Genomic DNA, 25,614 nt, shown 5'->3' on the forward strand with positions numbered 1-25,614 from the left:
TGATGGTGACAAGCAGACGAAAACAAGTTCTACACAGCACAAGTTTACCAAGATCTATCTGATTGAAGATATCTACTGCAGGATGGGCATCAGGAGGGTTTCTTTAGTTTTCTTGGCCTCTCTGATTCACATTTGCATTGGAATTCCCCTACAGGTAAGATGAAGACTTTCATTTCTAGATGTTGCAGACAGAAGCGTACATGAATATATATATATACACACACACTGTATATATGTGTGCGCCTTTTTGTAGTTAAATATAAAATGCTGCATATTATTTATGGATATTTCCTACTTACATTTCCAGCCAGCAGGTGGAGCTCTAAGTTGTTTTTTACATGTTTACCTGTCTATTTTAAGCTGCTCTGTTGAATACCTCCCAACCTTCAGAGATGGGACACCAGTGTATAGGCAAAGGTCACACCCCTGCTATGCCCCCAGTTATGTGGCCCATGAAGAAATAATAAGTAAAAAATAATCGGCTAAACCCAAAAGTCTTTTTTTTCATTCCAATTTTTCCTTTATACCGGCTTTCTAAAACAATAATTTGTTATTACAAAGGTTTGTGTGAAAGGTTTGGTGTTGTGTAAGAATTTTGGTAGTTAAGTATTGCATTTAATATAGAGGCCTACACATCAGACCAAAGAAGGGACAGTTAGCTGGCCATACATGGATTGAAATTCGGCCGGTTCAGCTGGGACCAGACAAACTTCAATCCATGTATGGGCAACCTGGCTGTACACAAGTCAGTCTATTGATCAATCGGCAGCATTGTGTTAATCATTGTGTTCTGCTGGCAGGGAAGGCTGCCCACCAGCAGAATACAATAGCGAGCGCTGCAGGAGAGATTCCCCCATCAACACTGACTTTGTTGATGAAGGAATCAAACAAATTTCTTTCCTTTTACCCATAATAATCTATGGCCTACCTTAAATACATTTTACAATATATACAACACAATGATTATGATTGGGCTGCTAGTGCACAGATTAAAAAGTATAAATGACCCTTTTTTTAAAATAACGTAGCACACCACAATGCATGGTACAATGGGATGCATTGGGATCTACTGTACAATAGGATTCGTTGGGCTCTACTATACAAAAGAATGCATTGGGATCTACTGTACAATGGGATGTATTGGGCTTTACTGTATACCGTATTGGGCTACGTTGGACTCTTCTGTACAATGCATTGGGCTCTTCTGTACAATGGGGCGTGTTGGACAAATGCTTTCGGATCTACTGTACAATGGGATGTATGGGGCTCTACTGTACAATGGGATGCATTGGAATCTACAGTACAATGGGTTCTATCGGGCTCTACTGTACAATAGGATTTGTAGGGCTCTACTATACAATAGAATGCATTGGGATCTACTGTACAATAGGATTCATTGGGATCTACTGTACAATAGGATGCGTTGGGCTCTACTGTACAATGGGATGCATCGGGCTCTACTGTACAATAAGATGCATTGGGATCTACTGTACAATGGGTTCTATCGGGCTCTGCTTTACAATAGGATTCGTTGGGCTCTACTATACAATAGAATGCATTGGGATCTACTGTACAATAGGATGCATTGGGCTCTACTGTACAATAAGAGGCATTGGGATTTACTGTACAATGGGTTCTATCGGGCTCTGCTGTACAATAGGATTGGTTGGGCTCTTCTGTACAATGGGGTGTGTTGGACAAATAGATTGGGATGGCATTCACAATGAACGGCAATGCACATAGAGAATGTGAGTTGTAATGCATTGTGGCAATGCCCATTATTGCATGCGCTGCCTCACCATACGAGTGTAAATAGATTCTTATTTTTATTATTTCTAGAAAGAACTGTTGCAACTATAAGGCAGTTTGTGTTCTTGCTGATCCGTCCAATATTTAGTTGCTAGCTGGGTTTGTAAATACACCAAATCGTTTCAAGAGGTACATTGGTCCATATTTACACCAATACAGCGAGCGGCCCCATAATATCCAATGTGATCTCATCTTTTATCAGCAGTAGTAGAGTGGTGTCCCATGTTAGCCATTGTCACAAACATTCACCCGGCCCTCACAAACTCTGTATTTTGTTGCATGCATGGAATTCACTCACCCCTCAAGAATACTGGTCTATGCTGTTGAAAAGTCTGACTGCCATTTGACTCCATAGCCATCATATTAGGATCTTATAATTACTTTGTCTATGCTTTTGTTTTGCAGATTAATTTTGAAAGTGGGGAAAAGGACGGTAAGTGTCATTTCTTGGTGTTTGTATGCAGGTTGTCGGTATGTATACTGTGCTGGTTATAAAAGGCAGACTTCACAATGTCCTCATGGCTTATTGAAAGGGAATAAATCCATACATGTCCCAGAAGAGTCCGATGGAAGAGGAGCTTTGCCCATATCCTTGAGCTGCATGCTGGAGAAGAAGAGAGGGGGAGGTGTTTTGTAGTCCTGGGGTGTCAGTGATGATTCTCCATTGATAAGAAGTCATTCTAGATAGTTCTCTGTTTGTAGCTTCTGTATATCTAAATTCAAATACACAAATGCAATATATTGCACCATAGCAGTCCTTAGGTGTGGTGGCTGCATTTGTTTTCTTTGTTCATGCTAAGAACATTCTCTGCCAATCACTATACAGTTACAGTGGCGGCTGGTCAATAGGGGGCGCAGGGTTGCCGCCCCCCCAAGGCTAGTATATCCTGCCAGAATTCCAGTCTTCCTGGCCACTAAACTGATATATGAAATGTATTATTGTTCCCAGGTATCTTCTATGAACTACATAAGATATATATATATACATATATCCTACACATATATATATATATATATATCCTACATACATATATCCTACATATATATATATATATATATATATATATATATATATATATATATATATCCTACATACATATATCCTACATATATATATATCCTACATACATATATCCTACATATATATATATATCCTACATACATATATCCTACATATATATATTATATCCTACATACATATATCCTACATATATATATATATATCCTACACATATATATCCTACATATATATATTATATCCTACATACATATATCCTACATACATATATCCTACATATATATATATATCCTACATACATATATCCTACATACATATATCCTACATATATATATATATATATATATATATATATATATATATATATATATATCCTACATACATATATCCTACATAAATATATATATATATATATATATATATATATATATATCCTACATACATATATCCTACATATATATATATATATCCTACATATATATATCCTACATATATATATATCCTACATAAATATATATATATATATATATATATATATATATATATATATATATATATATATATATTCTACATACATATATCCTACATATATATATATATCCTACATAAATATATATATATATCTATCCTACGTATATATATTATATCCTACATACATATATCCTACATATATATATATATATCCTACATATATATATATCCTACATACATATATCCTATATATATATATATATATATATATATATCCTACATATAAATATATATATCCCTATATAATGGAGCTAAGGAGTGGAGGAGGGTTAGTAGTCTAAACCAGGGGAGCAGCCAGGAGTGACAACATTGTTCCTCCAGTGATACAGTGGGGGTGGGTGAGCGTTGTCACCCTAGGACAGCCAATGTGTTAGCGGCAGGGTCCAGAAATTCAGAAAACAAATGCAGCCACCACATCTAAGGATTGGGAATAGATTCACATCTATGCAGCTTGCGATTGATGCATTTTTAGGGCGCTTTTTGCAGCATTTTTTTACATTTTTGAATGAGTTTTTGATGCGTCGTGGTTAACTTTTTTTTAGCAATTAGGAAAGTTTGACAGTTCTGTTCATGGAGTGCGACTTTGATGCTACTTGAGTGCCAGAGAGTGTAAAGTTGCATCAGAGTCGCACTCCATGAACAGAACTCTCATACTTTCCTATTAACCAAAACATTTAAAAAGAAACTCTAAACCCATCAAAAGCCCAACATTTGTGTTTTTGGTGCCGGTCCATTGAAGTCTATTACACGCAAAATGCAATCTGCTGCATGAAAAACGTCCCCGACCCTTTCTAAAAAATCGCACCAGCTCAGAATGCAGAGATGTGAACTAGATCCATAGGAAACCATGATGAATTTCAGCAAAACGCACTAAAAAACGCATTGGTGTGAACCAAGGGCGATAAGCTGCAATGTTTTCAAATGTTAGTTTTTTGGGTTCAGATCTGATAAATTGGGAACTTGTACAGAGAACAATATGGAGGCAGCCGCTGGTGACCTCATAAAGAGGAATATAAAAAAAACATGAATTGCGTGGATTTTTGATGCAGAAGAGACATACTGAATCTGATTCACTAAAGTCAGGTAGATGATGCACTTTGCAAATGCAGTTGCACTCATTTTCCCCAAAGCTTAGTAAATACGGCAAAGTTCTCCTGATTTTCATCATCCAATCATAGGCTAGAAAAAATGCTGTTTTTTTTTTGTTTTTTTTTTTATTATTATTTTTCCTTTGCGTCTGATTGGGTATTGCTTACAAAGTGAAGCTCCCCCACATTACATTTAATAAGGAAAATGAGTGCAGCTGCACTTTGCAAAGTGCGCCGTCTATTTGCCTTTAGTAAATCTTCTCCATTATTTCTCTTAGCACTCAGTGAATGTTTCCGGATGCTTCTGAGTGATCTTCCTATTCTTAGTGTTGATGTTATCACCGTCTTTCTGTCTTTCAGATGGAACTGTGGCAGAGCGCCCGGAGGTGGAGCCTCCTGAAGTTTTCAGTCTCATTATTGCATCCAACAAAGGTAAAAATACAAGCGCATCGATGTGGGCAGCCGTTGACTGACTGAAAATGCTAGTTGCCTGGCTGTTGTGCGGCTTCCATTCTTTCTGCCTTATGGGCTGGAAACAGTAATGTAGATCTGGAATTCATCTGCTACATTCCTGTTTCGGGTCTTGTGCCTCTAATGAAGCTGGAGACAGCCAGGTCACCTGCATTTTCTGACCCAGGTACACAGATTACCTTTAACCACCTCCCGCCCGCTGTATAGGGAAATGACGTCATATGACGTTCCCCAGTGTCACCGTTCTCGTGTGCCGCGGGGGATGCACAGCGCGGCAATCGCAGGCTTTGGACACAATGCAAGTCCAATCTCGGTAAAGAGCCGGTGATGCGTCTCTTTACCCATGTGATCAGGTGTGTCCAATCACAGCCGATCACATGTAAACAAGGAAGTGCCATTTAAATGATATAAATCCACTTTATGTGTACCAAATCCCTTAACAAAGCCGCCAGATATTACTGTGTAAAAGTAGCAGTAATGATTAAGCACACAGTCAGAGTGTGAAACGCGTCTACCTTGTCACGATTGTCATTATTTGGATGTCCAGTCAATAAATCTGGATTTTGACTCAACCCGGAGTGCTGCCAATTCTTTTCCTTTTTTAAAAGTAGCAGTGCCATCATTACTGTGCTGTACATAACCTGTGCAGAGAGCAGAGCTGTGGGAGGGGTCCAGTAGGCTCCACCCACTACTGTCTGCCCACAGAAAAGTACAGGAGGGGGCGGAGACAAGACCAGTCACTCTACATAAGGAGAGAGAGCAGCAGTGAGCGGTCTTTATTACAGATAAAGTCTGACACGGGATTACTGCACAAATATAGAAGAATACACAAAGCACACAGAGATTGAGGGAAGAATACACCTGACTCTTGTATTTAGTTTGCAGAGTTCAGCGTTATCTAGGGTTGGCTTTTGTCCTGTCTGTCACTTCTCTTCTATAATCTATTTGTGACTTTCAGAAAAATAGAATTGAGCATTTTTTTACTGCCGGTTTGCATTACAAATGTCTTCTGTGTTTGCAGAGAGCAAAACGCTGCTGTATGAAGGAGACATCGCTGTGGATCTCGGACGGAACGCTATGAAGTGTGATGACAACTCCTGCAGATGGAGCAAAAACAGCACCGGATTGGTGAGCGTGCCGTACACCCTCTCCTCCGCCTACAGTGAGTATTCTGACTCCTCCCACAATCAAACATCAATCTGCAGTGCCATTTCCCTGCAGGACACACTGAGAATGAAGGCTTTGTCTGCTCTGTGCCTGTGTGCGGCTCCTGTAGAAGACAGTAAGATCGGCGCCTAGAGTAGAAGGGGCAACACCTGGATAAAACGTTCTCCATTTTCATTTATTTCCTTTTTTTTGCAGGTTCTTTTGGTTATTGTACAATAACTGTGTGCAGGAAAAGTGTTTAGCTACTGCTGAGGGTGGTCACAAGACTCTCTGCAGCTCAAAAGGCACACGGTCATCCCCTCTCTCCTCGGGTTCTTGTTCTCTGCAGTTCAGCCAGTTGTACTGTTTAGTTGAGTGGCAGTGTTGGCTTAGCAATAGCAAACTGTCTCCCCCTAGTGCAAAGTTGGTGTAATTACCACAATAATAATGTATTTATATAGCGCCATCATCTGCCATGCCAAACTGCAATGTGATCGATATTACAGGGGGGGGGGGGGTGTAATACAAGAGCAGGGCTCCAGATTCCTCCTGTATTGAATTGTATTGTACCCGTACTGTCCGCCCTCATGTTGTAAAGCGCTGTGCAGGGCCCTCCTAACCCTCTTGTATTACACTGTATTGTTGCTGTATTGTCTCCCTTTATATTGTAAAGCGCTGTGTGTTCTGTCTCTAAACCTTCCTTATCCATAAACTTCGGATACCATATTTCTTTCATCTCAAATTTATTAGAACAAGTCAGGTGAAACTACAAATTGATAAAATAAACATCAATCAGTACAAAATTGCATACAAGAAAGAAACAATGCTCTATAATACAGGATGGGATAACAAGAACTCACTTTTTTAAGCTCTCTCAGCGGTGATGGCGAGAGATTGAGGAAACATGCCTTGTGGCTGATTCACTTCCTCTAGAATGCTCCCAGAATGCACTGGTTCCCAACAACTTAATTAACATCTTCTATGAGTTTACAATATGTAATTACTGCAGAACTGAAGCTATACCAGAAAAGAACAGTAGGTGGCGTCTGCACTCTGCATATAACTAGCTTATGTAAATCAAGAAAACCCAACATGTTATTTTAAGTAACATAAACACAAGTGCTGAATAGAAGTCCGGTTGGCAGAACACTGTGCAAACTGTTGGCGCTTTATCAATCCTGTATAATATTAATAGCACAGAAAATGTTCCATAGACTAGAACATAGAGCTGTTTAGGGGGAAAAAAAAGCAATAACAAGTGGAAAATAGCTGTGACAAAAGGGGTGGTATACTGTATGAAGGTGGCCACTAGACTCTCTGCAGCTCAAACAACATTATTATTATTGTTATACAGGATTTATATAGTGCCAACAGTTTGTACAGCACTTTACAATATAAAGGGAGACAATACAGCAACAATACAATTCAATACAAGAGGGTTAGGAGGGCTCTGCTCCTGGGAGCTTACAATCTAATAGACAAGCACTCATCTCTTCCTTCTCTTCGGGGTCTCTGCAGTTCAGCCAGTTGTACTGCTTAGTTCAGTGGCAGCTTTGGCTTGACAATAACATTCTGTCTCCCCGAGCGCATAGTTGATTTATTTTTCATAATAATAATGTATGTGTATGGTGCCAGCATCTGCCATGCCAAGTTACAAAGTGACAGATATAAGGGAGAGCGAGCCAGTATAATACAATACAGAAATATCCCATAGACTCGTACCTAGAGCTGGTTTGCAAAATAAAGCAATAACAAGTAGAACATAACTGTAACATAAAGGATGGTATAATGTATGAAGGTGGTCACAAGACCCTTTGCAGTTCAAATGACAAAAAGAGCAGTATAGTGTATGTCATTCAGTACATACTTTGATTTATTCTTGCATTGTTTACAGTCATAACCAATTTTTTTTCATGTTAGTTTCACATTTTTTACATGCTTGTCATTCCATATTTAATATTGCATTGATTAAATTAAAACTAAAGGTAAAACTTTGCTTGTTTAGTTGTGGAGTGGAGAGGGATTAGAAGCCCTGTCAGTTTTTATTGCTGTCTGTGTTCCCGTTAGGGAGATTCACCCCTCTATTTGTCCTGTTTACTATTATCATTGAAAGTAAAAGAAAATCCCAAATGTTGGGTTGTCCCCAGAAAAGTAATAAACCGGAACTCTTCCCCTGGGGACACTAGTTCTGGTGATCTCGGGGTCCCCAAGGGATTCCCTTATTTTGCAGGGATTTTCTCTCACTTCCTGTTTGTCTATGGGACAGGAAGTGAAGGGAAATCTCTGCAATGCGACAGAGATGGAAAAAAAAAAATCAGATCAGGGGATATAACCCTCCATTACTCTACCAGGGGTCTTCAAACGATGGCCCTCCAGTTGTTCAGGAACTACAATTCCCATCATGCCTAGTCATGTCTGTGAATGTCAGAGTTTTATAATGTCTCATGGGACGTGTAGTTCTGCCACAGCTGGAGGGCCGTAGATGGAAGATCCCTGCTCTATCCAAAATAAAAATAAAAAGTTTTGCCCATACTTCTACTATTAATAGTTAATTGTTGATCAGCCACTAGAGGGAGCAAACGCTCTGTTTGCATTCACTCCATCAGCTTTCCTCCCATTACCCGCTGGGATGGGATGAATATGGCTGAATCGGTGTATATAAAGGGGGTGCGGGAAAATGCAATGCCAGTATTATTTCACAAGATGCACCTAATAAAGATGTCTTCTGGTTCCACAGGTTCCTCCAATATCGCAGTATTCCTCGGCGCCATGCAGGAATTTGCGACTCTCACCTGTGTTCGCTTCATCCCACGCACCACGGAATCAGACTATGTGCAAATTATGGATGCTGGCGGGTATGTGAAAAATACTTCTCTGATCTCCCCCCCTCACCTCCTTCTTTTTTTCAGATTTGAGTTGAATTTGGAGCCGGTACTCATTTTTATGCAGCTGCTCGAAATGTAAATGCACCTTTCTTGCAACCATGGTGGCGTATTTAGTTGCGATGTCCTGGAATTGGCATTGCTCTGCTCTTCCAGTTGTATCGCCGTTCTCTTCATAGTCTTACCAGAGCTTGAGATCAAGTCGCAGACAGCCTCTGGCACAGAAAACCGTCTTCTTTATAGGGATATTTAGGCTTATTAAGAGATTTATTTCTGGTGAGACCCTTCTCTATGGGGTCTTCACATGTGTGGCTGTTGTTGGGGGTTTCACAGGCGGTGGTGCCTGCTGCCTGTGTTAACCCTCAATATGTCACCCCACTGTGTGCACTGCATGCAGTTGTGGCGTGGCCCTATTGAATGGGTCACATTCGACACCAGTAGCACCCATTGAAAGCAACACAACTTTTAACTGCTTACCTACCTGGGAAGTTTTTTTTTACTTTTCACATACATAATAAAATCTGCATTTTTTTTTTTTAAAGAAAATGACTTAGAACCCCCAAATATTTTCTGAAAGAAGATGCCCTGGAGAATAAAATGGTGGCTGTTGCACTTTTATATGAAAGTTACTAGGGATGCGGAAATACCGGTATCGGTGCTGATACCAAGCATTTGAGTGAGTTATCAGTACTCGCCCAAATGCTTCCGAAACTGATACTTTGCAGTGCGATTTGCATCAATATAAAATGAATGGGCGCAAAACGCCCTGCAAAGAATCGTATGCAATTTGAACAGGAATGCGGTGCGATTCCTGTCCCAATGGCATGCAATTTCCCCTGACTGCTCCTGTGTGTGTACAGAAAGGGATTAAAGCATCGTCTAGTGTGCATACAAAAAAACTTGGAGCAAATCGCACTGCAAAGAATCGTATGCAATTTCCCCCATTCCTCGTGTGTGTGCGTAGAAAGGGATTAAAGTGCCACCTTGTGGGCAGTTTAAAAAATGTTAGAACTCACAGTACATATCTGGCCACATGCAAATTAATCTACATAGGTGTCCTGGTCCGCCGATGGTAGCAAATCAGAGCCGTTGGTGCTCACAGGGCTGGAGGAGATGTATAAGCGGTTCATTTCCAAGCTGAACACCCAAACCCCCTACTGGAACTTCTCCTCCAGCCCAGTGAATACTTCCAGTGGTCCTGATTTGCTACCATAAGCGGACCAGGACACCTATGTCGAATATTTTGCATGTTATAAATAAAGTTTTTGAGACTTTATTACGCTATGGTGCTGCCTTCTTTTTACTTTATATGGTGGATTATATACTGCTGAGTATCGAGAGGATAAGGAATCCATCCATTGCTTAGTGGAGTCTTGGTGGCTGTACCTGGTCCGAGTGCATGCCTTCAGATGCCAGTGTGTGGTTACAACCTATGCTGTTTGTATTGCAGCTTTCAGGTGAGAGGCTAGCAATACCGTTGGAGGATTTTCACAGTGTGTGAGCACTCTTTGGATTAGGACATTGCACCATGCACTTTCTCTGGGCTGTTTTTACATGAATGAACTTATCAACTCTTACATATTGGAACTTTCTGTGCATATTTTATCCCAATTCCATGGATTTTTCTTAATAGTTCTATAGTTCTATAGTATATTTTGCATGTGGCCAGATTATGTACTGTGAGTTCTAACATTTTTTAAACTGCCCACAAGATGGCGCTTTAAACCCCTTCTACACACACACACACGAGGAATGGGGGAAATTGCATACGATTCTTTGCAGTGTGATTTGCACCAAGTTTTTTTGTATTGATTCAAATCGCACGGCATAGTATTGGTAATCGGTATTGGCGAGTACTTAACAGAAAGCATCAGTACTACTCGTACTCATTGATAAATAAAAGGTATCGGTGCAGCCCTAATGGTTACGATAGTTGCGCAGCCATTTATCAAATTATCATGAAAAAAATATACTTAAATGCTTTTTAGTGCACTCAAACACAATATAATACCCATTTTGTTTTTGTAAGATATAAAGTATGATGTTGCGCTAAGTAAATAGATCCAACATGTCAGGGTTTAAAATTTCATGTTGCTTGTAAATTGGCTCCAAACGACGGTACTTAGAACTGTCCACAGGTTATGCCTTTAAAGTGATTCTAAAGTGTAATGGTTTTGCACAGAGCAGCCTCTCTTCTTTTTGGGTCCCCTGCTGGCAGTCCTGGCTCCTCCTACCTTCCGAGTCCCCCCCAATAGCAAGCCTCTTGCTATGGAGGCACCTGAGCAGGTTCGCTACCAAGCCACACTCCTGTAAATGGACATTGTCCATTCACGTGCGGAGCATGGCTCAGCCCCGCTCTCTCCTCATTGGTTCACTGGCTGTGATTGACAGCAGCAAGAGCCAATGGTTCCCCCTGCTGTGTGAGCCAATGTGGGTAGAGCTGATGCTCTTATGCACATTGCTGGATTAAGACCGGGCTCAGGTAAGTATAAGAGAGGCTGAGGGGGGAGCTGCACTCCCTGTATATACTCCCTGCATAGGTATAATGCATTAAGGTAAAAAATCTTTAAAGAACTTTAAAAACTTTTACAGGTTATCAGTTAAACGTGAGCGCTGATGCTAGAATTATTGTTGTCACACCAAAGTTTAAAGTGATAACTCCTATGTGTGGTGCAATCGCCATTTACATATGCGTGTCAAACCAATGTGCACTTTTGCATTTGCGTGCAAGCACAGGGGGGAGTGTGTTTTTTAAAATTTATTTTATATAATTTTGTTTTTACACTTTTTTATTTTTCATTTAACTGTATTGCTATCTTAAGGGGTGAACAAGCATCTTGCCATAGCTTTGGGCAATCACAGGTACTTTTTCAGAGATATCAGGGGCCTATTAGACCCCTGATGTCCCTGATAGCCTATTAGACCCCTGATATCCCTGATAGCCTATTAGACCCCTGATGTCCCTGATAGCCTATTAGACCCCTGATAGCCTATTAGACCCCTGATATCCCTGATAGCCTATTAGACCCCTGATAGCCTATTAGACCCCCGATAGCCTATTAGACCCCTGAAATCCCTGATAGCCTATTAGACCCCTGATATCCCTGATAGCCTATTAAACCCCTGATATCCCTGATAGCCTATTAGACCCCTGATATCCCCGATAGCCTATTAGACCCCTGATGTCCCTGATAGCCTATTAGACCCCTGATGTCCCTGATAGCCTATTAGACCCCTGATGTCCCTGATAGCCTATTAGACCCCTGATAGCCTATTAGACCCCTGATATCCCTGATAGCCTATTAGACCCCTGATAGCCTATTAGACCCCCGATAGCCTATTAGACCCCTGAAATCCCTGATAGCCTATTAGACCCCTGATATCCCTGATAGCCTATTAAACCCCTGATATCCCTGATAGCCTATTAGACCCCTGATATCCCTGATAGCCTATTAGACCCCTGATGTCCCTGATAGCCTATTAGACCCCTGATGTCCCTGATAGCCTATTAGACCCCTGATGTCCCTGATAGCCTATTAGACCCCTGATATCCCTGATAGCCTATTAGACCCCTGATATCCCTGATAGCCTATTAGATCCCTGATGTCTCCCCTGCCTTTTAAAGCATCTGATCAAGCACAGATCATGTTTAATCAGATGCTTCCTTGGCTGTACCGGCCAGGCCGAGATCGCCCTAAAACCAGAAGTGACAGAATCCTTGTCGCTGATGGGGGATGAGGGATCATGGCTGCAGCAGTCCTGACATACACTGTTCCCTACACTTTAATGTGATTGACTACTGAATGCAGCACTTGGTGCCTCACCCTTTGCAATGACATAATAATATTGTTATCTCCCGTTCCTCACAGATGTTGGTCCTATGTTGGTAAGCAAGGAGGAAGTCAAGCCCTTTCGGTGACGAGCAGCTGTATGGTCCAAGGCTCCATCCAGCATGAGCTGAACCACGCTCTGGGGTTTTTTCACGAGCAGAGTAGGAGTGACCGTGACGACTACATTAATATCATATACAGCAACATCAAGCCAGGTATCCGACTGGGTGATATCATTACACTAAGGGGTGTATCATTACAAACATTTTCATAGCTGTTCATCCATAAAAACTGCATGTAAATTTGAGGCAACAATCAAATGTTCTCAGACTACAGCATATTCTCTGCAGATCAATTGTGTGAATGGGGAAAGTACTACATTGTAGCCACAAGTATCATAGGAACTAAATATGCTCATCAGCACCACCCAGTGGCTGTTATGCAGTATTCTCCTTCATTTACATATTCAGTCTACAGGGAATATAGCCTGAGAACATTAAATGTTGCACAAAATAAATTTACATGCAGTTTTGATGGAGGATAAGCTATGCAATTTTTTTTGTTATAAATAGGAGTAAATTATATAAGTGTAATTAGGGCCTGTTCGCACCTGAACGCAGAATGCGACTCATTCATTTGAATGTGCTGATATCGCACTACTTTTCAAAAATGCACTGCACCAAATTGCATGGTAGTGCGATACCAGATAATCCGCCACAGCAAACGCAATTTGAGTTTGGGGTTTCGTTAGGAATATATTGACACCCACAGCAGTGCATTTTGAAGGCGGTGTGGGAAACGTGTCTGGAATGTGGGTTTCCCGCACTGCGTTCTGTTGTGAACAAGCCCTTAGAACATATTTTAGATCACAAAATACAAATTCTCCCTTTCATACATCTAGTGTGTGAAAAGTCATGTTTTGGCTACTATGAGCAGCATAAGTTGTAGTTTTTGGGTCACTTTCATAAATGAGGGTCTTAAAGGGGTCATAAAAGAGGATCTTCTGTCAATTTTTAAAAAATGAAGTCAGCCGCTACAAATACTGTAGCTGCTCACTGTTAGTAAAGAGACATTTGGGATCAGGGATCCAGCACTGTCCTCCCATGGGCCAGGTCTTCACCAGTCTTCAGGTCCCGGACACCGCCATGTTTACAGCATTGACTTCCTGCAGCTTCAAAGCTAGGTCCTCACTGCGCATGCGCGAGCCGCGCTGTGCTGCGTGAATAAACTCACAGCCTCTTGGGACCTGTGAGGTGTGGGAATGGGTGCAAGTACCTGCCAGAAATAGGTACTCTTTCCCTAAACCTAAAGAAAAAGAAAGCAGGCAAGGTGTAGGGGGAGGGGGGGGGGGCAGGATCAGTGAAACTTCTTGGCGAAATCCTGCTTTAAAGTGGAACTCCAGCTTACAATTTTTAGGCCACACTCGGTGGCAAAAGCACCACTTTCAAGGGCGTTTGACTTTTTTCTGCCTCTAAATGCCAAACTATGTTAGCCCATGCGTCCATGCAGACATCGGCATTTAGAGGCAGAAAAAAAACAGAAGAGCTACAGAAGAGCTGTTCAGAAGAGCTACATTTGGGCAGAAAAAAACAGCAAACGCACATTAACGATAGACGCGTTTGCGCATTCACAAGAGGAGTGTTTTGGCAGAAAAAAACACCCAATACTCCCAAACACGCCTAAGCACTAGGTGCGTTCATTCATAAATAAATTTTTAGGTTAATTGAACAAATGAATGCCCGAATGCCGGACACACCTAAATGCATCGAATCACATTTGCAAATTGTGGCTTTAGGTGCATTTTTTACGTTGCTTTTCTTTTGCCAGGAGAAAAAAACTTTCAAAAGAGCCATGCAGACGCCCTGCATGCATGAGGCCTCAATGATTTGGGTGGAGTGTGGAAGGTTTGGAATGTCAGTCTAGTTTTTATAGCTATGTGTGCTTGGGAGATTTCTCCTCACTTCCTGTCTCAGTGACTACACCGGAAATGGTAGAAATTTCCCCATTAGTACAAGGAAACCGAGGCTCAGTGATATTTTATAACTCCTTTGTTGGAAAGATGCTAGCCTGCTGTATGTTTCCTTTCTTCCTCATACACACTGGGCATTTAGCCATGGGTGGAGGGCAAAGGTGCATCTTCCAGCCTGGCTCCCAGCAGCCTGTCAAAAATCTAACAGCTGCTGCTGCCGGACGGACGGTGCACCAACCAATATGTACATTTGGGGCAGTATGTGCCCAGGGATGAATGCCCAGAATACAAGCAGTCTGCATTTCAGGCATTCCTCCCTGGGCACATACTGCCCAAAACAGAAGTACCGCTGAGGGCACTGCCCAGCCACATCCCAGCTGTCAGACTCTCATAGAGCCTTACAGCCTGTGTGCCTATGCCCTCTGCCCGATGCTAAATGCCCATGAGGCCTAATACTATTTGTGTCACTGATCCTGAACAAGCATGCAGCAAGTGATGTAAAGATTGCTGACTCTATATTTGCTTTGAGTCTTTGAACCCTGGATCATCATGGCAGCCAGGCAACTAGCATTTTTAGGATGTGAGCAATAAAAAGGCAGCCCATATTTTTGCGAAGGTTTCCTTTTAATATAAATGAAGTGAAATGCTATATAATATCACAGCTGCAAATTTTGTCTCCTTCAGGAACTGAGAATAATTTTCAGAAGTTCGACACATTGAACCAGGGCATAGAATACGACTACGGCTCCGTCATGCATTATCCAAGGTACAAATGGGAACATTTCATAGACATAGCAAACAACTTTCACTTTGCATTTGCCGGAAATACAGTTTGTATTCTTAGACTCCTGCGATATCCATGTAGGAGGCACAGTCAGATCAATAAAATGGAATTAATTCTGATTCATCGCACTCCAACAGGCCCCTTAAAGTTTATTTAAACCCAAAAACATAAAATATTGCAGATTACCCGTCGTCAGATGCATTTTCTTTTTTTTAGGATCATTCCTTTATTTTTGTATACCCTCTCCCGCAGCACAGTGCTTGCTATAATATATCTGCTTTTAATTGAACATGTGCAAGATTAAAAAACAACCATACAACATTCGATCCATCTATGGGCAGACTGGTTGTACTGAAGTCAATCCATCGATCAACTTCAGCACAACCAGCCAGTTTGATTTTTTGCATGCGATCACTGCTGGCGGCTATATCAGTCAGTAGTGATCATTGTATTCTATCAGTGGGGAGATCTCCCCATGCTCCCTGCTGGCGGAAAACAGGAGCGCTGCGGGAGAGATTCCCCCCATCAACACTGACTGGGAACAGAAAAACACAGTATGAAACAATTTCATGAAAAATCGATTCCATGGCTGTGTATGGATTATTTTAGGAGAATAAGGAAATTTGTTTAGTTCTAAGGTCACTGACTTTATAGTGTTTTCACCTGTTTTCACCTGCAGGGGGTGCTGCGGGAAAAGTCAAGGGTTTTGGCTCCTAGTTTTTGTATAAAGAGAGAGTTGGGAGGCATCTGGAAAGCTTTTCTTTTACCTAGAGCAGTGGTCTCCAAACTGCGGCCCAGGGGCTGGAAGCGGCCTTTTTGCTTGCCTTGATCTGGCCCTTGGAACACTATTTCTCCCACTGATATGAGGCACTATTCCTCCACTGACACCATCGATGGGGCATTATTCCTCTCACTGACACCATCGATGGGGCATTATTCCTCTCACTGACACCATCGATGGGGCATCATTCCTCTCACTGACACCATCGATGGGGCATTATTCCTCTCACTGAAACCATCGATGGGGCATTATTCCTCCACTGACACCATCGATGGGGCATTATTCCTTTCACTGACACCATCGATGGGCCATTATTCTTCTCACTGACACCATCATTGGGGCATTATTCCTCTCACTGACACCATCAATGGGGCATTATTCCTCCACTGACACCATCGATGGGGCATTATTCCTCTCACTGACACCATCGATGGGGCATTATTCTTTTCACTGGTACCATTTTCTACTCAAAGTTCGGCCCCCCTAAGGTCTAAAGGGCAGTAAACTGGCCCTTTGTTTATAAAGTTTGGAGACCCCTGACCTAAAGCCCCTCTTTTAGGTAAAGCTATGATAATGGAAGGATGTATGTAAAATATGGTTTTATTTGCTTCTAGTTCTGCTTTCTCCATTGACGGCATCTCTCCCACCATTGTCCCGAAACCAAATGCCTCCACCCCCATTGGACAGCGTTATGGACTTAGCAACTTGGATGTTGCCAAAATTAACAAGTTATATGATTGCGGTAAGAAAACGCAGGATTCATAGAGCTCTACAAATCCGGGGGGGGGGGGTAACTATTTCTCAATCACACACCTTGATTGAACGTGGAGCATAATATAAAATCCAATCATCCCTCTGTATGTGAAGAGCCTGATTCTTGCTGTTGCCGATATACTGCTCTGTCTTGCTTTTTTTTACCGACAACCACTTTGAATTCCTAACAATTTATATTTTATAGGTCTCTGCCGAACTTTGCTCTCCAGTCCTTCAGGATCCTTAGCATCTTCCAACTACCCCAATAATTATCCCGCTGCCAGCAGCTGCTTGTGGCTCATTCGTGTTCCATCAAACCAGGTAAGGACCACAATTCTGAGTATCAAAGGGTTAAAAAGTTATTACTTAAAGCTGAACTATACTCATTCAGGGCCAGTTCACAGCAGGACGCGGTGCTGGAAACCTGCATTCCGTGTGCGATTTCCACACCGCGTTCAAAACGCACTGCAGTTACCACCTTCAGTAGGTGTCAGCGATAGGTTACCGACACCCCAAATGCAATTAGCAAATGCAGTGCGTTTGCCTGCATTGGATTGCATTGTACAGCATTACCATGCGATCCAGGTGCTGTGCATTTTCTAAAGTATGCCCGATGTTTGGTGCAGTCTGGCACAATTTCAGCCCATTGAAATGAATGGGCTGAAATCATGCTGCACCCAGATCGCATGTGAATCGCACTGGAATGCACAGTGCGTCCCTGTGAGCTTCATAGTGTGAAACGCCCCTTAATAAACATTAACTATTTTTAATCCTTTTGCTGCTAGCATTAGTTAACAGATAGGAAGGATTACTATATTTACCTATTTTAAACTTTTTTTTTTTTTTTTAATTTCTTCAGTTGCTTCCTGGTCTCTGGCCTAGGCCAAAATGATGTCATACATCCCAGGAGTCTTCATGGGCGTTTCTTTCTCAACTAAGCACACCCACCTTCCTGCATGCCTGAGCTAAGGACAGATTGATTCCAGGAAGTAATTGCTACATGAATCATCTGCCCTTACTCAAGATGGCCACAGCTAAAAATGGTAGGGGGGTGGGGTGGTTTAAAGTGATTTCTTAACAAAATCAAGCCATCAAGGACGACTTTGCTGTGAATATAAAAATTTAATGAAATGGCGTTTTCAGTTTGCAGAGCTCAGATTCAGTTAAGTTCCCTTTTAACCACTTGCCGACCTCGGCTACAGCACGATCCTCCAGTTCTCCATCCGTGTTCATCAGTGCCGCATATCAGTGCTGCCTCTTCAGTGCCCACCAGTGATGCCTCATCAGTGCCCATCAGTGAAGCCTCATCAGTGCCTATTAGTGCAGCCTATCAGTGCCCATCAGTGAAGCCTCATCAGTGCCTATTAGTGCAGCCTATCAGTGCCCATCAGTGAAGCCTCATCAGTGCCTATTAATGCAGCCTATCAGTGCCCATCAGTGAAGCCTCATCAGTGCCTATTAATGCAGCCTATCAGTTTCCCATCAGTGAAGCCTCATCAGTGCCTATTAATGCAGCCTATCAGTGCCCATCAGTGAAGGAGAAGCATTACCTGTTTGAAAAATTTCAGAAACAGAAACAAAGAAAAACCTTTTTTTTTTTCAACATTTTTGTTTTTTTTTTTCATTTGTTTAGCAAAAAAGCAAACCGAATGGTGATTAAATACCACCAAAAGAAATCTCTATTTGTGTGGAAAAATGATAAAAATGTCATATGGGTACAGTGCTACATGACTGCGCATTTGTCATTCAAAGTATGACAGCGCTGAAAGCTGAAAATTGGCCTGGGCAGGAAGGGGGTGAAAGTGCCCGGTAGGCAAGTGATTAATAATAGAGGGCCGCTATTCAAGAAGCCAAATGCCCAAGGTTTCGTCCTCCTGCTGACTTCTCTTTCTTCTTCCAGGTCTTCCTGCAATTCCTTGCCTTTGATGTCCAGGCCTCAGCTGGTTGTCCATTTGATTACCTGAGGATCTACGATGGGCCCACCACGTCCTCCCCAGTGTTATTGGACAGAGCCTGTGGAGCCGGCCAGCTACCCCCCATGATCTCTACATCCAACAAAATGCTCCTTGAATTTGTCAGTGACAACAGCACTGAGGCCACTGGATTCAAGGCTTCATACAGCACTGGTAAGGGCGCACACAGCAGAGCAGATCTTTACCGGATTTTATGATGTAAAGTTCTGAAAAAAAAAAAAAAAATTAATATAAGGTAACTTAAGGCTTATTCGCACAAGCTTTAGTCCCTGAAGAGCAATCCAGGGTTGGATCACTGTTCAGAGATCATTTGACATTCGGTAAGGAGGCGTAGTATCATTGTGTCGCCTCCTCACTGCCTGCTTTAACCCTTTGAACCCTGTGGCCGCTTGAATAGGTCATGCTCGGCAGGTGCTACACCCACAAAAAGTGACAGAGGTATAATTCCTGCCACAGCCGCAAAGCATGTGTACACCCCCGGCCTCTGCAGCTAAAGGGGGTGAGGTTAGGGGAGCTGTAAAAACACAGCTCAACTGCAGGGCATTGCCACCTCACAACCACTATTATCAACGAGCCCTTACTGAGAGCTTTACATAGGCTCCCATTGCATAGCTCCCTATGAGATGTTAGCTGTCACCATCCTGGCCACTGGTGTCACGGGTAGGGATACGCATGCAGATCTGGAGCAGCAGAATGAAGTCAGTGCACCTAATTCTATACTTATTCTGTATCAGTGACTCAGAAAATGCTGCCATGGAATCAGATCAGCCAGAAAACTGGTATTTTCAGAAGGGGAGGTCAGCAGCGGTGACCAGCATATTATATCAGTAAGGTCTCATGCATACAGCACGTTTTCTTTTTCCTCTCTTGGGCAACTTTTCTCTAGTGGAGGAAAACGCAGCTTTAAAAATGCACCTAAAGCACCTTTTGTATGCATTTATGCACATTTGTGTGTTTGGCGAATTCTAGCCCAAAAAAAGGGAATTAACGTGCAATTGTGCCTAAATGTGCCCAGCCTTAATGTGCGTTTATGCCGTCCAAACACACCTCTTCTGAATGTGCAAGTGATGGAGGGGGTTCAGCCTCTAAACGCCGATGTGTGCATGGACATCAGGGCTAACATAGGGGGGCGTTTAGAAATAATAATAAAAATATCCAACGCCTGTAAAAGAGAGTTTTTTGATGTGCTTTGATGTCCTGTGTGCATGAGGCCTAAAGATTTCCTTTACAACCACTTGCCGACCTCCCTATAGCACTTATCCTGCTGCAGGGCGACCTCGCTGCACAGGATCGCACACAGGTGCGTCTCAGAAAATTAGAATATCATCAAAATGTTCATTTTATTTCAGTAATTCAACTAAAAAGTGAAACTCATATATGCATGAAGTGCTGTAGAATTTCCTGGTAGAAGGGCTGCGCTGACTTTGGAATTGATAGAACACAGTGGACCAACACCAGCAGATGACATGGCTCCCCAAATCATCACTGACTGTGGAAAATTTAGCATTTCATTTGGAAATTGAGGTCCCAGAGTCTGGAGGAGGAGGGGAGAGAATCCAAGTTACATGAGGTCCAGTGTGAAGCTTCCACAGTCAGTGATGATTTGGGGAGCCATGTCATCTGCTACAAATTTAGTGTAAAAGTATAAAATACGTAGTAGGTGTTTAGAGTATTTAGAGGGAGAGACATTTCCCCAAAGATTTAGATCTGTTTTAGCACAAAAAGGCCGCTTAGCTCCCCCTGTTGGCTCCGCCCTTTTCTTATCTGGGAACACATTGTTGCGGTCATTTTTGGAATGTTTGCAATGTCCTTACCAAGAATAAAGACTGCTTTATATTTCATTGGGTTCTAATTGCAATCAATATATCCTTCATTTGTTTCTATCTCATCTCTGATTTGTTTAATAGTTCTGGTTCGATTGGATTAGATTTCAGCAATTTTTATTTTCCTTATTTTAGTGACCTGCGGCTCAGTGCTGAGCAACCCAACGGGGACATTCTCTACTCCCAACTACCCCTCTAACTATCCTGCCTATATGGACTGTACCTGGGTATTGGCGGCCCCGATTGGTTATCAAGTGAGTACCCAAAATGACGAGTATAGAAACCTTAGCAATGTACTTTATTAATTTGGTCTTATTTGGTGTGGAGCTGGTGAGGGGCTTTCTGTAGCACGGAGACACCTTGTGTTAAATGTGTATTTTATATTTCGGGTTTTTTAAAAAGTAATGAAAACATGCAAAAAAAAGTGTAAAACTTGCAAACCTAAATATTAAAGCTGGCTTCACATATATGCAAACTGGATGTGTTTTAAACCGTAGTAAATTCGCATGACATGTGACTGTGACCGACTCCCAATGGAGTCGGTTTACACATGTCCATGGCAACGGCTATGCCGTTTCAAAAAGGGTCCTGTGCGTTTTTGGGTCCAGTTCAGGTGCGAATTCAGGGAAAATATGATGTGATCATAAGATATCCTGTTCCATCATGTCCTTCAAAGGAAAGAGTATAGAGTAGCCATTTTCAACCAGGTTTCTGTAGAACCATAAGGTTCTTCCATAGGTTGCTAGGGGTTCATTGAACAATAAACAGCTTATGTCTCCCAGACGAGTAACCATTGACACCAATGATCATTTTAACTATTTGTAAAGGGTAGTTTCCTCCCAATGACCACCACTATAAGGAATATTTTTCTCATTGACCACCAATGTAAGGAGAATTCTTCCCACTGGCCACCAATGTAAGGAGAATTCTTCCCACTGGCCACCAATGTAAGGAGAATTCATCCCATGGGCCACCAATGTAAGAAGCATTCCTCCCATTGACCACCAATGTAAGGAGCATTCCTCTTACTGGCCACCAATGTAAGGAGAAATCTTCCCACTAACCACCAATGTAAGAATTCATCCCCCTGACCACCAATGTAAGAATTCATCCCACTAACCACCAATGTAAGAAGTATTCTTCCCACTGACCACCAATGTAAGAATTCATCCCACTGACAACCAATGTAAGGAGAATTCTTTCTACTGGCCACCAATGTAAGGAGCATTCTTCTCATTGACCACCAATGCCAGGAGCACTCTTCTCAGTGACCACCACATTAATGTACCATGAGCTGTAGATATAGTAAATAATAGTAGGGGTTCCCTGAGACCAGAAAGATATTCCTCCATGTTAAAAAGATTAAGAAAGGCTGATGTATAGGAATCTTATGTTTTCATTCCATTACAGATCTCTTTAAATGTGACCGACTTCAACCTGGAGTACAGGAGCACCTGCACTTATGACTACATGCTTGTTTTCAATGGACCAAAGACCACCTCCCCATTAATGGGAAAATTTTGCGGCAAAAGCACCATACCTACCTTTACCTCCACAGAAAATACCCTTGTTATTCAGTTTCACAGTGATGACTCCATTCAGCTCAAAGGGTTCTTCGCCAAATATGCCTTTGGTAAGTATATCAGAAAGGATTTATGAGATGGGAGACTCGTCTTATGTGGGGTATTTTATCCATTATTAGTAAAAGGAAGAGATTATAATTAAAGGTCAAGGCCAGCCAAAGTCATTTTTTATTTTGGAAAGAGTGGAAGATTTAGTGCCACTATTAGGTTTTTATTGCTCTCGGTGTCCCCCTTGGGGAGATTTTCCCTCAATTCCTGTCAAGATAAGAAATTCTGCTTCAACAAGCAGTACTGGGGGCCCTGTATGCAGATAGCATACTAGTAGAACATAAAGGGGTTGATTTACAAAAGACATTTAGGCTGTTCACTTTGCAAGGGAAGTTGCACTTAGCCTACTTGCCTTTAGTAATTCAACCTCAAAGTGTGACTGATTTAGGTGTGTGCAAACCCTAACAATCAATGACTCTTATTTGCTCCCCTTTGGTCTGTTAAATTACCCATTCCAACCATTCCTTTTGCAAAAAGTTCCTGTTGATTTTGCCAGAAATCTTGGCAGCTGATAACTTCCTGTAGAACAGCCATTCCTAAATAGGGTTCCATGGAACCCATGGGTATCTCCAGAAGTTTCTAGAGGTTCCTTGAGCTTTGGAACATTGGTTGACCTTCCATTTGATGATGCCTCCATAGATCTAGGGTCACTGCTACTTGGCAGAGCCAGCTGCAGGATATCAATGATCTTTTTTGCTTTCTGTAAGGGGGGCATTCGGACCACCTCTGTAAGGAGCATTCCTTCCATTGACCACCAATGAAAGAGGCTTTTTTATCACTAACCCTCAAAAACTGGTTTTAGCAAGGGTTTCCCTGAGACCTAAAACTGATTTCAAAGGTTCCTCAAAAAGTTGAGAAATTCTGCTCTAGACTCTGCCTGTGTGCAGTCTGCTGAGTTACATCATTCTCATTTATCTCTATGGACTTCAGAACCCCCTACCCTCTATGCCAGCCATTCTCAACCTGGGTACTGTCTATTACAGTGGTCTCCAAACTGTGGCCCTTTGTCTCTATCTGGCCCATGGATCCTTATTCCATCCACAACTGACACCAATGATTGGGCACCATTCCTCCGCCTCACACCAGTGATGGGGCACCATTCCTCCCACCAATGATGGGGTACTTTTCCTCCCACACACACACCAATGATGGGGTTCAATTTCTCCCACAGACAGCAATTATGGTGTGCTATTCCTCCCACTGATACCAACAATAGGGCACAATTCCTACCACTGATATGAACAATAGTGCACTATTCCTCCCACTAGTACCAACAATAGTGCACTATTTTTTCCCACTAATACCAACAATAGGGCATTATTCCTCCCACTAATACCAACAATAAGGCATTATTCCTCCTAGTAAAACCAATTAAAGGGTATTATGTACTCTTACTGATGGTGCATTTTCTACTCCCACTGGTCACAGCCTGGCCCCCCTAAAGTCTGAAGGAGTTTGGAGACCCCTGCTCTATACGTTGGTAGGGGTTCATTGAGCTGTGGGTGATTGGCCTCCCTTTTGATGGTTCCTGCATTGTTCTGAAGCCAAAGCCATTTTGGCATGACATCAGCAATGTTTTATTCTGTCTGTAAGGGTGTCTGCAAATTTATTTCAAGGTATCCTCTTGATTAAAAGGTTGAGAAGGCTGCTCTATGCGATGGAGAAGGGAAGGTTTCTATTGTCCCGGCATTAGGTAACAACATTGCTCCTCCATATTTACAATATGGTGATTGAAGGTTGTCATGCAAGGACAGGAAGTATGTTACTGGCAGGATCACAAGGTGAAAAAAAATCCTAAAAAAGAAAACCAATGAAGCCACCATGTCTAAGGACTAGGACGCTACAATATATAATTGTGTTTCTGGATTTCGATATGCTTCCATTTATTCATTCTGTAGGCATCATTTGTGCCTTACAGCTGGAGCACAATACTAGGTGTTAGCAGAAGGAGCTATAGGTGAAATTAGAGGTTACAGCTCCTAGTCTAGGTAAACCCAGTGGGATCCTCTATTGAGCTATAAATACCTGTTCATATCTGGAACGCCTTCTTGCTTTTATTTAACATTTGATCAATACTCTGAATCTCTTTTTATGTTTTCATTCTAGTAAAACAAAAATAAGAGGAGGAAGCCGAATCTATAAGAGAAGATATACTGCAATTCAAGTTTTGGTTTTATTTGTTATTTATACATGCGTACTCCTGGTTGTGTTCGTATGTTGATAATTAGGTAAACTGTAATGTGATTTTTAAGAGATTTAATAAAGATCAATAATTAAATGCTATACATTTGTGATGGTGCACCATTGTCTTTGCTTAAATTTCTCTTACTCTGTCATGTAACTTAGCCAGACTGAGGGCCAATTCACGTAGTGTGACAGATGTTTTACCGCATGGTAAAACATCTGTCACTGCAGGGACACACAGGAAACAGAACAAAAGGGGACTGAAGTTACCTGTAAAAGCATCCTCTATAAAAAAAATTCGGGTATCATAGTTTTCTATTTCCAGCTGCAAATAATACTATTAATTCTAGATACATTTGGTATCTATTTACTTTATTTTCCTCATGTCTTATCATTTACATAAAATTTGGAAAACTTTTTTGTGCACAAAAATGTATGTAATTTTTTTTGCGGAAAATATAGATTTTCAATACAGTTTCGCTACTATCAAGTGACAAAAAATTACAACTACCATTATTTTTTGGAAAATGCACGTTTTATGTATTTTTTAAGGCTTTTATCACATTTCAAACCAGGAAATACAAAAAACAAACAAAAGCAAAATAAGGTGCTTTTTCGTTATCATGACCAACAGTAGTGGCAATATTTAGGAGGCCTAATAAAGTGAGCTAATCAAGGCCCACATGTGAGATGCATGATCGATCGCTTCTAGGGTGAGGTGAATAAAAGTCCAGTTGTCCCTGTTGAAGACCTTCCAGCATCTGGAAAGTATGAAAGATTGAACAACCCTCAACAGAGCTGAGTGGATAATATCTATTGTCCTGATAGTTCCATCCCATGCCTCCTGAGTGGACATAAAGCCTACTTGGCCAAATTGAGGGATGCACTGATGATAAGCAAGCAATCTGTTTGTGAGAATTTTGGCAAACATTGAGATTCAC

At 41.7% G+C, this 25,614-nt stretch overlaps 1 protein-coding gene and 1 long non-coding RNA gene across 2 annotated transcripts in view; one reads left to right on the forward strand and one right to left on the reverse strand.

The window, feature by feature from the left end:
* LOC309565207 overlaps window positions 1-25,614 on the reverse strand; it is a 1,884,446-nt gene that overhangs the window by 488,952 nt on the left and 1,369,880 nt on the right. The gene's annotated exons all lie outside the window — the stretch shown is intronic.
* On the forward strand, window positions 8,833-24,693 carry LOC309565508 (embryonic protein UVS.2-like; the record flags this gene model as incomplete). Its single annotated transcript, XM_082270478.1, has 9 exons — window positions 8,833-8,918; window positions 12,815-12,990; window positions 15,429-15,510; window positions 16,924-17,051; window positions 17,268-17,383; window positions 18,963-19,188; window positions 20,994-21,112; window positions 22,269-22,491; window positions 24,596-24,693. 9 exons carry the CDS (start codon window positions 8,833-8,835, stop codon window positions 24,607-24,609), a joined length of 1,170 nt encoding a protein of 389 aa, XP_082126604.1. The 3' UTR covers window positions 24,610-24,693.

This window comes from Pelophylax lessonae (genome assembly GCF_965119305.1).
Source record: "Pelophylax lessonae genome assembly, chromosome: 10".
NCBI lineage: Eukaryota > Metazoa > Chordata > Amphibia > Anura > Ranidae > Pelophylax > Pelophylax lessonae.